Raw genomic sequence first — 16,033 nt, 5'->3', positions numbered from 1 at the left:
TTTGTTTTATCTTTCCCAAGGTGTACGTGTGTGTGCTCAGACTGCGTCCCGTGCATTCGCAAATCCATCAGCTCTCGCGCTCTCTCTGGTAAAAAAAGGTGGCACTTTGGTCCGCAACGCGAGCCTCTCAGTATGTTGCGCTGGGTGCAGGGAGTGCTCATGGGAGTTGTAGTTTCCCAGTGTCATTGCACATTCATTGTTTATAATTTAGAGAATAAAGAGAATCACATTGTTATCAATTCTTTAAAACATATTGTTATGTAAAAAGCATTTAATTCTCCACTGCGGACACTTTACAATTATTTTACAAACCACTTTTAATGTCATAATTTATGCTTTGTTAAAAAAGTATAATGCATGTAAATAATGTATTTAGTTACATTAAATGTATGATTTAATCTGCAGCAGTCCCTTCTCTTCCGAGGGGAGCAAATTAAAAAGATGTGTTCGGAGAGTCATGTGTGAGGCTTGTCATGTCAAAATACAAGCCTGCTGAACACACGTCAAAAGGGTTTATGATAAAAGAGACACTCAGGTTGTTACAAGACACTAATTTAACACTAAACGCTGATTATACATGAGATTAAGCGAGTATCTGGCAAACGAGAGCGTCTCTTTTATCATAAACCCCTCTCATAAACACATATTTTGATGAGCCACACACATAAATACATGTTTTGATGAGTTTCGCATCATGCACCCTCAAAAAAGAAGTCAATGGCTGCCACTGATCTGCAGTAAATCTTTGGGTTTGTTACAAAAGCTAAAATGTTTGAAATATTTACCGGTATATTTCAGCTGTAGGACGCAATCTTTTTAGCTTGTGTCATAATAATGTGGGTTCAGCCTTGCCGATATGAATCTTTAAAGCGTTTTCAGGTTCACTTTCAAAGAGCCATCAACACTTTCATGGTGCATTCATCTAAAATACATCTGATCATTTTTCATCATCAAAGTATGTCTCCATTGCCCAGTGCATTAGATTTCATTTTTTGTCAAAGACTCTAATCACCACAGATCCGACTGAACACTGTTCAACCCACCGTTGAATCACTAAATTCAAAGATATAAAAATACTTTTGCCGTGAAGCAATTTTCATGCTAAGATGTTTCATATACGCCGCAAAACTGCCAGTAACAGGCCAACCACTGGTTTTAACCAACATCAGAGATTCCGGTCTAGATATCAATAAGTTGTCACAGAAGGAACTACAATTCTTTTTTTTGCTATGATAAAACCTGATTGATTTATTAGGTCCATTTCATTGAATACTTACTGATACAATCTGCTAACCTAACCACAAAACTGCTTAATGGTATTTGGTCTGTTAAAGTGAATGCTTATGTAAATATAAAAGCGATAAGCCTGACAGATCACTAACGTCAGAAAGAAGTGGAAATTAATTCAAAGCCTTCATCCATAAAAACCAATCATGCATTTAATTGTGTTTGTGACAAACAAATAAGAATTACCTGGTGATTAATGCACACAGAGACATGAACGCAGAATCAATTTATAACTCTGAGGTCTTCCACTAAACTTTTATTTAAAGAAATTTCTAAGTACTCTGTTTATACACTGTAAAAAACCTTGTTGCACTTACATTTTTAAAGGGGGAAATATCATGAAAATCTGACTTTTTCCATGTTTAAGTGCTATAATTGGGTCCCCAGAGTTTGTATCAACTTAGAAAATGTAAAAAAGAACAACTCAGTACAACAACAACCCATTCTCTGCAAGCATGTTGGAATTGGAATTTGGCTCCCCTGGTGATGTCAAAAAGGGACAATACCCCCCCTTAATCTGCATTATCCAACCACAGCACTGCCATTTACTGTAGAGATCAGCTCATTTGCATTTAACAGGACACACCCAAAATGGTACATTTTTGCTAACACCTACAAAGTGGCAATTTTAACATGTTTTAATAAATGATGTATACGATATTTTGAGCAAGCACTTCACATACGTACTCTGGAGACACCAAAGTTTTATTGGACATCTTTAAAAAGTCTTGCGAAATGTCCCCTTTAAGTTTAATGAACTTGAATTTACAATTAATCTCAACTTTCTTGACTAGTGAGTGAATTATAAAATAAAGTTAAATAATTATTATTAACAATTATTATTTCAACTTTATTTTTCAAATTTATAGCAACTCCTCACTAGTCAAGAAAGTTCAGATTAATGGTCATTTCAAATGGATTAAACTTAAAAATATAAGTGCAACAAGTATTTTTTGCAGTGTATGTAAATCTGATAGCTTCCTCCAGTTTAATTAACTGTTTTAATTACATCAACACAACAAATTGAGTGCAAACCTTGACAAATTTACAATTTAAAATTGTATAGCACAGTATGTTGTTGGTCTCCCTTTTGTTTAAATGACAGCATGTGTCGAGTTGGTGTAGATGTTTGTGCAAAGTAGTCAGTAGTCAAAAGTAGTCAAAAAGCATTTTGTATGATTTAATGGATGCAGGTTAACATGGGCAATGTCACATAATTACTTTCAAAAACCTTAAAACCTTGAAAAAATACTAAATCTTAAGTGGGTTTTGATATTTTTTAGACCCCACTTTCCATGAAAATTGAAGTGTTCGCATGTCTTTTCATTTCAAGCCTTTCTGAATGCTGCTAACTGATAATTTAGTTCTTCATCACTTCCACCCAGCAGATAAATGTAAAGGGCAATCCAGGTCTGGGCCATGCTGAGCTGATAAATCAATTTAAATAGAAATCTCAATCTCAACAAATACTGACAGCTGTATTAATCTCCTTTATAAACATGCACTTAGACCGGCAGCACACAAACAAAATGCAGCATTACTTTACCACATACTGGTTCTATGTTGTACTTTTTTAATTTTATGATTTAATTACAGTCTTCATAACAGGTAGTTAAAACAAACATAAAAAACGCATAGAAAACAAGCCAAATGTACAGTCTTATATACTCAAATTCACTTAATGATCTCTTACAGACATCTGCACTATAATAATAAGCTCATGATATGACATTCAGCTCTAGCGCGACTAATGTACATGAATCAAATTGCAACGGCTCACCGGACATCACACGCCTCGCATGCTGCACCTTCTAACAAAACAAGAGAGAACGGTTCAGCGGAGGATGAATGATTGCGATTTTCCTGCTAGCGAAATCCTCCGAGCTTCGAAAGACGATCGGCACCCGGTCTGCACAGACGCGTCATTTTAATGAGGACAAAAGGTGGTAGGTGTTAATCTTTATTTTTACTGGAATAGAGCAAGAATATTGCAGGCCGTAAAAACGGGTCCCAACAGACACTGTCATTCCCCAGGCCGCGGCTGCTGGATGTTGAGATAATTTAATAGAGATTCTCGACAAGGGCATTGTGTTAATGAACGATTCTCCTGGGCGATACTCGTGTTCAGTGGTTTGATTCTTTTGTGACAGGTTCGTTTTGAGTGAGTGATAAAAAATATAATGATTCACTGATACACACGTGGCTATTATTAGTACGGACATTGTAACAGAAAATCTATTGTAGATATTTCAGGTGTGTGTTTGAGGACAAGCCCTATGATGCTCTTACCAGCTGACAGTCCTCCAGGGAGTTGACCAGCTGGGCGTTCTGACAGGACAGGATGGCTCCGGCGAGGTTCAGCATCACACACACAGCAGACAACAGCATGAAGAAAGTGATCTGTGGAGACAATAACAGAACAGACAGTTGGTTGCATAAGTTTAGACAGCAAATTAAAACTCCTAATAAACAAAAACACCGAGATGCAACTTTTCACCTCATTAAACAGCCATTAAGGAATGATTCTGCATAAGTGTGTCTGCATGCGCCATCTGATTTCTAGGCATGCTTCCAAACGATTTATCTAGTTAGTTCTTCTTGTTTTACAAAAAATGACTGCACTTTTATCCCAAGCGATTTACAGTGCATTCAAGTAATACATTTTTTCAGTCTGCGTGGGTCAAACCTATGACCTTGCACTATTAAGTGAGCTACAGGAACATGTTTAGCCCCTTAAAGTTCCCATGTACCGTGGGAGGAACACTGCAATATTTGACCAAAAACTTAAAGGTGCAGTGTGTAACTTTTAGAAGTATATAATGACAGAAATGCAATCTCTCTGCTCTACACAGTCAGAAAAAAAGGTAGAGAACTGTACCTTTTTTTGTCGCTGGGGTGGTACCCCAAGGTACCGTTCTGTACCTTTACTGGTATATCAGTGTTTCCCATACGTTGATTTATTCGTGGCGCACCGCCACAGAATCAGCGCTGGCCAACACAAATAGATTTTTCATGATCCCCATTTACATTTATATTTTACTGTTTAAAAACGTCTTAATTCATTGTTGCAAGCACCCAGCGCGCCCTCCCTTTCTATGTTGCATGCAGCGCGCGCCCCTCTCTCTCTCTCTCTCTCTCTCTCTCTCTCTCTCTCTCTCTCTCTCTCTCTCTCTCTCACACACACACACACGAGCGTGAAAAGGTGGCGGTGTTTCAATGTCCGTTCCTCCGTATACTTTCTTTTTCGCGTAAACGTCAACAGTCACAGATTTTACTGACAGAAAAGACGGCGATGACTTGACGAAAGGTTAGCATTAGTGTTTCCCACACACACCCGTTCTCTCCCTCTCTATAATGCGATATGCCTGCGCACGTGTTTTGTAGTAACTTTGTGTAACAGTTACTGTGTATTCTCTCATATTTCTGAATTTGCACCCAATTGTCTGCGCTATACGCGACAATAAAACTCCCATTTAAATAAAAAGGGGCTCATAACAAGACATTGATGAGAAGAACCACAGCAGTAAGACTTCAATGTAAATGTATGGTGATTTATATACCAGCTGTAAACATACACGTACGTTTCGTAATTTCCTGTTATTTTGCGGGTTTCTTTCAAATATAAAAGCGCTTAAGCATTTACTTGTATTCTAGGCGAAAAAAACAAGTCAGTGGCAAGTCAGTTCCTGAATAACACGAGACAAACTTTAAAAAGTCAAATTCACTTCTCAGAGGCACAGAACTGTTCCTGAAACTGACGTTCTCCCCAAACTGAAATTAAACACATGTGTTTCCAGTTTCCAGTTACACATGATGACGAGAGAGGTGACCTGCTGCGCAATCGAGTTACCCCTCCCACTTCCGAATGTTTAACTGAGATTTCTAATCCCGTCCGAATTGACCATCAATATTACAGACGTCCTGTGGTAAAATTACATTACGCCATCTACAACCGTAAAACTAATCCCATCCGAATAGGGCTATAGTCTGCTCATTTTATGTCTGACAACAGAACTGATAATATGTAAATAATAGCAATCAGTTGTTTTAAAATGCAATATAACGTGACAGATCAAAGAGTAGAAGTGAAACATATTTCAGGTGCCAACACTCGATCAAACCGGATCAAACGCAAACACGTGATGATGTCACATATATGTTAATTAGAGTGTGACGTCATCACCGCCACAAGTCTCTCAAAATCCTGTGGGAAACACTGTATATAAACATAATACAATGTTGTACCTTTTGGGGTTGTACCTCCAAAGGTACAGTTAACTGTTTTGTACCCCTAAAATTGAACTGGTACAAAATTGTTCCCTGAGGTACACAATTGGTCCTTAGCGTATAATATTGTACCCCATAAGGTACAACATTTTAATGTGTTGTATACCCATAAAGGTACAAAAAGGTATAGGGTACCACCCCAGCGACAGAAAAAGGAACAACTTTGTACCTTTTTTTCTGACAGTGTACAGAGCGCGTTTTGTCACTAGTTCTGTATTTTGTCCTAGACTTCATGTTTGTCCTGTGGCGCCTACCGTAGCTTCTCTATGCATTTCGGTAAACGGTGGACTGAGCCGTTGGTTGCAATTCACCATCTCACTGCTAGATACACACTGCACCTTTAATAAAAAACTTAACAAAAAACTAAACATGTCACATATCTTTGAAAATCTGAGATTCTTGTGATTCGAATGATGTCCTTTATAGTAGGGCTGTCACGATTATGAAATTGGACAGACAGTTAATTGTCTAATAAATTGTGCCTTGTGTTAGGGCTTTGACAGTTAATTCTCATACATTTTTTGTTTGTTCATAAAATCATTTTCACACATTGTTATGATTAAATTATATTATTTTTTTAATTATATTTGGCAGTAAATATTAATTAACATAAAATATATTTAAAAGTAATTATTAATGAATATATATTTAAAAACCTGAAAATTCTTCATAATAAATACAAACAATAAAGTGTCTGAAAAATAACTGAAAATAAATCCTACTAAGGTCATATAAGTACTGGACCACATGTCTCTAGTGGCTGCAAAAAAAATCTATTCCTTACAGACTCTTAAGAATAGCATCCTTTACTTCCCGATATTTGGAATTTCTGTTTTGGAAATCTATGTTTTGTCTGGCAGTTCATACTGCTTATCAAAGTTTTGCAGCATTTTTTTAAATGCCGTTTCTTCCACTGTATTTAATGGCTTTGCAATGTATCGCGCTACACTGTCAGTTAAATGGACTGCATGTATATAGCGCTTTCATAGACCAATGGCCATCCAAAGTGCTTTACATATTGCCTCACATTTTCCCATTCAGACATCAAAGGCGGTGTCAGCCATGCAAGGCGCCATCCAGCTCGTCGGGGGCACAAGGGGTTAGGTGTCTTGCTCAAGGACACCTTGACACTTGGTCAGGTGGAGCCGGGGATTGAACCACAAACATTCTGATTTGTAGACAACCTACATGAACCACTGAACCACTGCCACCCAATTAAGGAGCACCATCTGATAATGTCTCATTTATACAGGTGCTGCAGCTCCCCCTTGTGTTTTTTAGAGAGATGTGCAATCATTGCGGTGATCAGAAATCATCACGATGAGGTCAAACAATCGCAATGAGACGATTATTTAATCTTTATGACAGCCCTAATTTATAGGCGTTTTTTAAGCCTTTTTCAGGAATGGAAAGGGGTTAATTATTACACAAGTGTACACAATGGCTACACATTGTAAAATGTGTCTAGTTCGATTATACCGAAAATAAACCCGTTGTGGTTTATGGGATTCGACTTGACAGTGCAAAAGTCGAACAAGATTGATCCGAGACCTTCATCCATGAGGAAACAGAAAGGAACAGATGTGACTAATAATTAAAGCATTCAATAATCAATGACTTCAACCAAAACAATTACTGCTGATCTCACCATCTGAGCCCAAACTCATTACTGTGAGAGACGGCCCCTAACTGCTCGCATAAATAAATGACAAACAGAAACAGAAGTACACTTCAGAGCATTAGGGTATTTGTCTCTTGATCTTGATATACTACCTCTCCCACAATTCCTTAGTACAAGACGATGATGCATTGCCTATGACATATGGTCAGCTGGAGAAAGCAATTTTTGCGTAATTTCCAGCCTCACGTCATAAGAATGCAGCCCTGTGCCGCTCGATAGATCTCAAGCGTTATCATTTTTCTTGTTTTGCACTGCTGGCGTGAACTGCGACTCCTGGTTGTTCTCCCCGTCTCTCCGTTAAAAACAATTCTCTTTATTTCTCGGATGACACTTCGGAGATTTCACCCGTGAAGGATGAAATACGTAGGACATTCCGGTTGCTGTAAATCAAGGTTTTTATGCAGCACAATGGCTTTAAAGCTGTCACGACCAGCCCTGGCAAATAACTTGCTAGCACACGGTGCTGTATATCAGCGCTGGTCTGAGCTCCACACACATCATGATTTACTAATGTGGCCCTGCACCTGACGGTACATTAACCTTGTGCTACCAGACGTGTCAGTAGAAACAGGATAAGATAGAGAGAAAAAGCTAAACGTGAAAGTTTAAAAGGGCAGAGAGTCTCGTTTTAACTCAATCACATGGACAGACATTAACATTTGGAACATGCAGGAATGCTGTTGAAAGGGGTGAGATAGTGTTTTGTAGACTCCCTGTGAATTAAAGGTTGAGAGACTGATGTGTGTGGGGATTCACAAACGTCCTGAGGTTGTGAAGGTCCTTGGCCGAGACACGCTGGAAACGAAGCACTTAGTTTTCTCCTCACTTAATAATGTGCAGACACTGTAGAGATGACAAAGGTGATCCATTGCAGCTGAATGACTGAACTAGGTTAAAGCCCGCCTTGAACAAGGTTATGGGCATTGGCCAAAAATGATGACAATGTATTTCCTATATGTGTAAAAAAGATTGATAAAAGCATGAGTATCGCAAAACCAGATGTGAAATTATAGCTTTTTTTGCAATGTGGAAGATGTAAGCTGCTACGGAAAACAAACCTCGATCTTTATTAACAACATTCCCATCAAAATGTTTTCTATCAAAATGACAAACATAAAACTAAAGCTGAGCTTCTGTTAAAAAGATGACATCTCCATCACTTCTCACATTACAGCACAAATGATGATTGAGGACCAACACAGGCAATAATGAGTCTGATTTTGGAAAGCAAAAATTGAGATGTTACTACTCTGTCTTCCTTTAACTGCAAAGCAAATGAAATACACACGCAATCTCTAATTTTACTCTGCTGGTAGTAGAGAGGAGGAAAAATTGTGTTTTCGGCAAATGCTTTGTAGTTTGCGGTGAGCAATATCAAAAGACAAATTTAGTTGCTTCGCTTCCAATCCACTACTGCGACTCGAATTCAATATTTAACTTTAATTGCAACATGCTGTCTTCTTTATGAACTCCCAGTCTATCGGCAGATAGTGTGGGATTGTATTTAAGCAGCTGCTTTCAAGAACTAACCATACTTATTAGTTTTAAGGCAGATATTTTTAAGACAGAATGTTCACATATGTTTATTTGTATTAGTTGGATCTGTCCCACTAAAATCTCCTTCAGGAGGACTGAATCCTGAGAGCCCGATCCCTGACGGAATAATTATTCTCTATGGCTCCATGTTGGGTGTTTTCTAATTACCGTGTGGGATCACATATCACTGTTTAACAGGCTCTCATTAATTACAACCCATCTGCCACCTGCATGCCAAGCTGTAAGAAGAGTCGCGTGGCACGTGCCATTCAACAGCGCCAGATCAGGACTCGAACGCTCATCAGCCAGTTTACACCTGTCAACATGACTGTGCATTGGCATTTAGCGTTTTTGGGCAAGATTTGGAATTTTGGGGTTTTTCCAGCGAGGTGAATTAAAAGAAGCAGCATATAACAGAAAAATATATTTTATATAAATGTCTAAGAGAGTTACCCGACATAATGAAAGACTGGAAAGTGGTGGAACTAAAATGTGAAGCGACTGATAGTCATGTTCTTAAACCACCTGGTTGATATACAAACATATTGTGCTCACTGTGACAAAACAGCCACCTACCATCCTATCATACCCAGCCCACAAATAATATCAGCAGCTTAAATCCAGGCTGATCCACACATCTCTGTGTTATTATTTTTTTAACACAAAATCAACACAAAATTACACATAATGTGTTAAAAATATAACACAAAAAGATATGTAAAAAAGAAACTCATCCTTTCTTGTAGTGTACTAGTGGCCTATATTCAGAGCTTTTCCTTTGATACTGTATAACACAAAGAGTCCAAAACACAGTAATACTGTAAACTAATGTAAATTTGAGTAAAATATTTTTGACATGAGACACCTACAATTGCGGATGGGAATCTGAAAATATATGACATTCATTCTTGCTGCATGAGATACCTGTCTGTGATACAGCGATCTGTTATGCTGCGTTTCTGTATAATACTGATGGTTTATAAAGCTGTGGCATCATAATGATGATATAAAGAGCTAAATTAAATCAGTGCCAGTCTACCATACGTAAGTCTTTGAACAGGCACAATGTCTATGGCAGAACACCACAGAGGAAGCCGCTGCTCTCCTGAAAAACATTGCTGTAGTCTGAAGTTTGCAAAAGAGCACCAAGGCAAACCCTAGTGCTACTGGGAAAATACAGAATTGTTCAGGGAAAATACTATGACGCATAAAGGACACAGCCAACATCAAAACATCATCCCAACAGTGAAGTATGGTGGAGGGAACATCATTATTTGGTGATGCTTTGCTGCCTCAGGGCCTGGACCACTTGCCATCATCGTAGGGAAAAATGAATTCCCAAGTTTAACAAAATATCCTACAGGATAATGTCAGGGTGGCTGTCCACCAGTTGAGGCTCAGTAGAAGTTGGTTAATGCATCAGGACAATTACCTTAAGTATCAAAGTAAATCCACCACAGACTGGCTTAAGAAAAACAAAATGTGCCATTTGTAGTGGCCTAGTCAAAGCCCAAACCCTAACCCCATAGAAATTACCTCAGAAGAATCATGGTTCGCACCAGACATCCTACAAATGTAATTTGTTTTGTAAAAGGGAATGGGCAAAAATTCCTTCTGAACAATGCGCAGGTCTGATTCAGAAGTACTGAAAGCGCTTGCTTGAAGTAAATGCTGCCAAAGGAGATTCACCAAGCTATTAAATCCAAGGGTTCACTTTTATTTTCCTCCAGCACTGTGAATGTTAATGGGTGTTTTCAAAAATTACACAAAGAGCCAAAATTATTTGTGTGTTGCCAGCTTGTGCGCATTGTGTTTGTCTATTATTGCGACCTAGATGAGGATCTGATCACATTTTAGATAACACTGTAGAAAACCAGTTCATTCCTAGGGGTTCACATACTTTTTCTTGACAATGCAAGTAACTACTGGTGTGCATTTCAAGATAAAACAACAGCACTGATGTATGTTAGGATATGTCAGATGTTCTTATATTAAGTGCATTTTAGTCTGGTACTAGGATAAGCTTTGTCTGGAAAACCGCCATATGAGTAAATACTAATCCTCACTAAGTTTCTGTATTTAGTTTATCAGTTAAGATAAACACACTCTCTGCTCAGCAGAAGATCAGTCAAGCATCAACTCCTCAATACGCTGCTGATAGTTCAGCTTCCATGAACAATGTTAATGCAATCTCACAAAGAGTCAAACTTATTCAAGTGCACTTTTATAATTGTTATGCTGTTCGGATAATATGGGGAGTACCAAGATTAAAGCAACACTATGTAGTTTTTTTAACTTAATGTCTATAAAAATTATTTTAGTTCCCTGCCCACAGGGAGGCTTATACAACGACAGTATTTATGACACTGGTAACAGACAATTGCACTTATCAATCATATGGGTGAACCGTGTGCCAATGTTACATAGTGTTGCTTTAAATAAGCATTACAGGTCTATTCATGTGATTTCAACATCAAGTGAAATAAAACAGTATTTATTGAGGTATTGATAAAATATGGTTGAAATAACTTTTACGCATTTGGCAGACTTTTTAATCTTAACCTTTACACTTACAATGCATTGAAGTTGTACATTTGATCAGTATACAGTATGTGTTCCCTGAAAGCTTTTGCGCTGCTAACTCAATGCTCTACCGGTTGGGCTACATAAACACAATAGTTTTTAACATGAATTAAAATATATTTTACAAAAGCACTTCATTTCTTTAGGGGGGAAATAGACCTTACATGTTTATTAACATATTTTAAAAATGAGTGAAAATTAGAAATGTGTAGCAAAAAGTTAATTGTTGACTTCAAAGATGTCTATGCAAAACCCTAGGTGACACATTGTTTTACAAAATCCACATGCTTCAACTATCTGTAAGCAAAGTGAGTTTTTATCTAATTCTTAACCTCCTCAGTTACTCAATGCATCAATGTCCAATGTTTAAGGAAGGAACAAAAATCGACCTAATCAATCAGCAGACAAGGTGATGACTCACACTAAACACATCTATTCCTCACTGTTTCATAAACAGAGATGGCAGGCAGGTCTCAGACCCGTCTCTTCTATCCGCTTCTCAGCTCAATCTAATGCGGTCTGTTAATTGCCCTGCTGATGGAGGATTACCTTTCAGCCTGCCAATCGTCTGTCTCTGCCCATCCGGCTCCTCAGTACACTCATTAGTCACGGTGACTAAGTGATCTCGAGGCATCAAAAGCACATTGCTAAATACCAAAAAAAAAAATCTGTCTGTCATGGTCTGTGTACACCGCTAGCATGAAGGTGATGAAGGTGTGTTTCCGCTGTTTGACAGATACATACGAAATTGCCCACAAAAAAAAAAATTGATTGGATTGTTAGTTAGTTACCCTGCTTGGTACAGTAGATGTTATAACTACACCATGTGTCTGTCAAAAAATGTTACATGATGCTCAGCCATTTAGTATCAAGAAGTATTCGGATTAAATTAATTTATCTGCAATTAACATGAATAGCAAATATTTACTGTAGTTATATGTGATTTGTTTTTGAAAACCTGTTTGCTGTTTTTACTGTTTGTTATATAAAATCATCCTACATAAAGAACATTCTGTGAAAATATAGCATTGATATCTTTAATATTGACTGAGGTCATGTCAAACACTCAGATGACTGAAATCAAACTTTAATGCTCCTACGGTAGTCTCATCAAGGTCACATATAATAATAAGTTTTGCTAGACTGATTTCAAATGGAATAATATATTTTTCTTGTCTGCTGACATTCAGGTCACAGTGTGAATAGGTACATGTGAAGACCTGGCAGACATGGTTGCCTGTTTTTCGAGGGTAATACACAATCAAAGCAGCTACCATTAATATGATCTGAATTCATTCTCAGTTTGCATAAAAAATAAGAAACTCAACTTTTTTGACCCTACACCTACTCAAATATCATTATTATTATATTATATTATAAATATATTATTCTGGATTTATTGATTTTTTTTTAATGGAAAAAAATTGCATTTCCCATTCATTTTCAATTGGGGTCATATTGACACAAAAATTGTATATCTCTGAAATAAAGGGAACCTTTTTTTAACGAATGAAATGTTGTTTGGGGTCATATAGACCCCAATGTCTGTTTGAGGGTTAACTTGTGACCTTGGAATTAGACGGCAAATGCACATAAATAAACTATTAGTGGCAGAGCTAAACCTATGGACTATGGAAAGATTAACTTGAAAGCAGGCAAACATCTAACTTGGTCATGTTAAATTACAGGATAAAAACAAATGGATCTGGCAGCTGGAAAAGGCAAGAGGTAAGACAAGTGCTGGTTGAACATCCTGCCTCTGCAGCACAAATTAGTATTTAGTCTGCAGCACCTCTGCGACAACACATCATTTATTTTCAATTATCTCTGCCTGGATGAGATCGGGACACTGTTGGTTTGATGTTGTCTTTTTACCATCTTCTTTAGAGTTTGTTTACTGCTAGCACAGCCATTCTGTTTTCTTCCTGCGAGACAGGCACATCACTTGATCAGTTCCTGGAATATTCACCTCCAGGACAAAGAATGTCAGCCTACTTTTGCTCTCTCTTCCTCTAAAACTTCATCTCTAATTCCCATTACCATCCACGCTTGAACGGAAAAAGGTCTGAACCTCTACTGTCCCCCTCATTTTCTCTGTTGCTTTCTGTCTTTATAGGGTCTTTATGGCTTGTTAGCCTGAAAGTGAAAACGACAGAAACGTTTTGCGATGAAAGCCCATAGGCGCGGAATAGAATTAACATTCAGCTTGAGTTAGCGAACCTTTAGTATATGGTTTTGTGTTTTGGATCTTAGCTTTCTTCTTTTCTCTCTGCTTTGATAAACAGAAAAGATGAAGGTTAGAGATGGATTTACAGCAAGAATATTAGCAGATGGATCCAAGGGACACAGAGGGTGATTCACACTTCAGCAAAAAAAACTTTTCCCTGCTGTCTAGTAGGATATTCACAGCCACAACCATATCTGATTAAAGCCATGCTGTGCTCATCTATCCTTCCATAGCCTAAATATCTTATAAGTGACTTCTCTACCCACACCATCCAAACACATTCTCAAGGTGTTATTGTTAAGACTCAGAGGGCAAAGGAAGTGACAGCCATGCCTGTGTTTTGTTATTCACAGGCAGTGGATCCACTGAGAGGAAAATGTTTAAACACCAGGTATCACTTACACATTCATTTATTACTGTTAGCTGTGAATCCCTGAGAGAGTCATGATAAACATACTGGTCTATAGGCTTAAGACTGTTGGGGGCAGCGGGTCTCCTCTATAAGACAAACGACAAAGAAGACCCAATTAGAAAGTTTCCAAAGAGTCCCAAAAAGTAGGTTAAGCAAAAGTTAATGTTCTATAGCAAATCTTAAAACTTACAAAACTCTTTTAGAGAGAACTTTTAAATTACAATAAAACTGATATTGAATTATTAATGATTTACAGTATATTATGGGCGTTTCCCACGGTACACAGCAACCACGGGTGTTTAGTTATTTTCCAATAGGAGACGTGACATTCAGACACCCAGCAACCAGCAGTAGCACAGCAACGCAATCTCATCATTTCAATGGAAACCTGCCGACTTCCGGCGCACGAGCGAAAGTGACCGTTGGCAACCGTATGGGCGTGTCCAGCGACGCAAGAAAGTTAAGAAAAGTTTAACTTTATGCAAATGTTGAGTGCATTTCAGGAGCGACTACCAATGAGAACGAAGCAGTGGGGTTAACGTCATCCTTCTCTCGTCAGTTACTGGAGTGGATGATACTCATTAGGGATGCACCGAAATTAAAATTCTTGGCCAAAACCGAAAACCAAAAAAAAAAAAAAAAGGAAACCAAGGCTGAAAACCGAAACACCGAAAGAAATTATTATGCCAATTATTAGTACAATTGCATTTATGGCTATCACTGCGTACTAACTTTACTAGGGGTGTGTGACCGATCACATTACAGTTTTTGAGGCACAGATCAGATTATTTTTTGGATCAGCAAAAAGCGGGTGGGAAAAATCTAATAACAAATAAAGAAATTGCAAACATTTATAAAAAAAGAACAAAGTTGTACATTAATAAGGTCTGAAATTATCATTAGGTACAGATATCAAATTAAATGAATCATTACACTTTCTTTATTGTATAAATTAAACATATTATTATTTTTAGAGCTATTTGTCTCTTTGTCATGAGTTCTTTGATTAACATTAATGACACAGACTTTAGTAGGTTAATCTGTAAGCACAGACTGGTTTCTGACTGTAATCTATACATACACTTAAGACATAAACAAATGTTTTTATTAGAAAAAGAATCCTGTGAAGATAATTTTGTTTATATGTGCCGTGTCAATAACTTAATTAACTTTATAAATAATAACTTTATTGTAATGTCTACAGTGTTATTCTTTCACTTAAATATCCAGTGTGTACAGGCAGAATTAATAAACTATGGTGTTGCATATTTGGTTTATTTTGTCGTTCTTGTTGTTTTTGTTATATTTAGTTAGTTTTATAAAGTGAATTGCGTGTATTAACTTTCACCATTGATTGTTGATGGCATGTGTACGAACTACAGGTACACGAAATGTTCATTAGTGGTTAAAACCACTCAGCTCTGTTTTCTACATTTAAAGTACATTAGTTTTATTTTATATATAATTACTATTTAAAGTAGGGAAAAACGACGTAGGGACGAAAATAACAAACTATAACAGCATAGCCACACAACCCTTGACAGACCTGACTGACAAATTCTTAATTTACCGCATGTAGATCCAGAAAGGTGTTTTAAACCATGATAACACTTGTTACTTTCGTCCTGTTGCTAATACTGTTTAAGTGATATTATTCTTATTAGATTTAATTTAATTTTCATAGTGTTCAAACTGTTGAATTTTTTTTATTCTCAACAATTCAAATTTGCTTGTCAGGTTGCTTTTAAAACATTTGATGAAACTGAAATTTTAAATGAAAATGTAATTTCATGATTTTTTACAAAGATAAACGACAAAATATGTTTGCATTTACATATTAACAGGGTCATAAAAACAAGAGTAACACAAAAATCTATCTTGATCTGTTGTGTTACTTTTGACCCATTTGTGTGTTACTTTCTTCCCTGGACGTGGGGTCGAAAGTAACAATTCACTACTTGTGTTTAAAGTAAAATGATACTGAAGTCGTTTAATATTTGATCAAAATTCCACCTGGTAT

At 37.2% G+C, this 16,033-nt stretch overlaps 1 protein-coding gene across 1 annotated transcript in view; it reads right to left on the bottom strand.

Annotated features, from left to right (window-relative positions):
• The window catches only part of fam189a1 (family with sequence similarity 189 member A1), a 139,068-nt gene that overhangs the window by 26,747 nt on the left and 96,288 nt on the right, over positions 1 to 16,033 (bottom strand). Inside the window, exon 3 of the mRNA XM_065267669.2 lies at positions 3,577 to 3,687. Within this exon, the coding sequence (XP_065123741.1) occupies positions 3,577 to 3,687 (111 nt within the window). The remainder of the gene's footprint in view (positions 1 to 3,576; positions 3,688 to 16,033) is intronic.

Source organism: Paramisgurnus dabryanus, chromosome 2 (genome assembly GCF_030506205.2).
Source record: "Paramisgurnus dabryanus chromosome 2, PD_genome_1.1, whole genome shotgun sequence".
Classification (NCBI taxonomy): Eukaryota; Metazoa; Chordata; class Actinopteri; order Cypriniformes; family Cobitidae; genus Paramisgurnus; species Paramisgurnus dabryanus.
The sequence above is the reverse complement of the archived record's forward strand: the minus strand, read 5'-3'. Positions and strand labels throughout refer to the sequence as shown.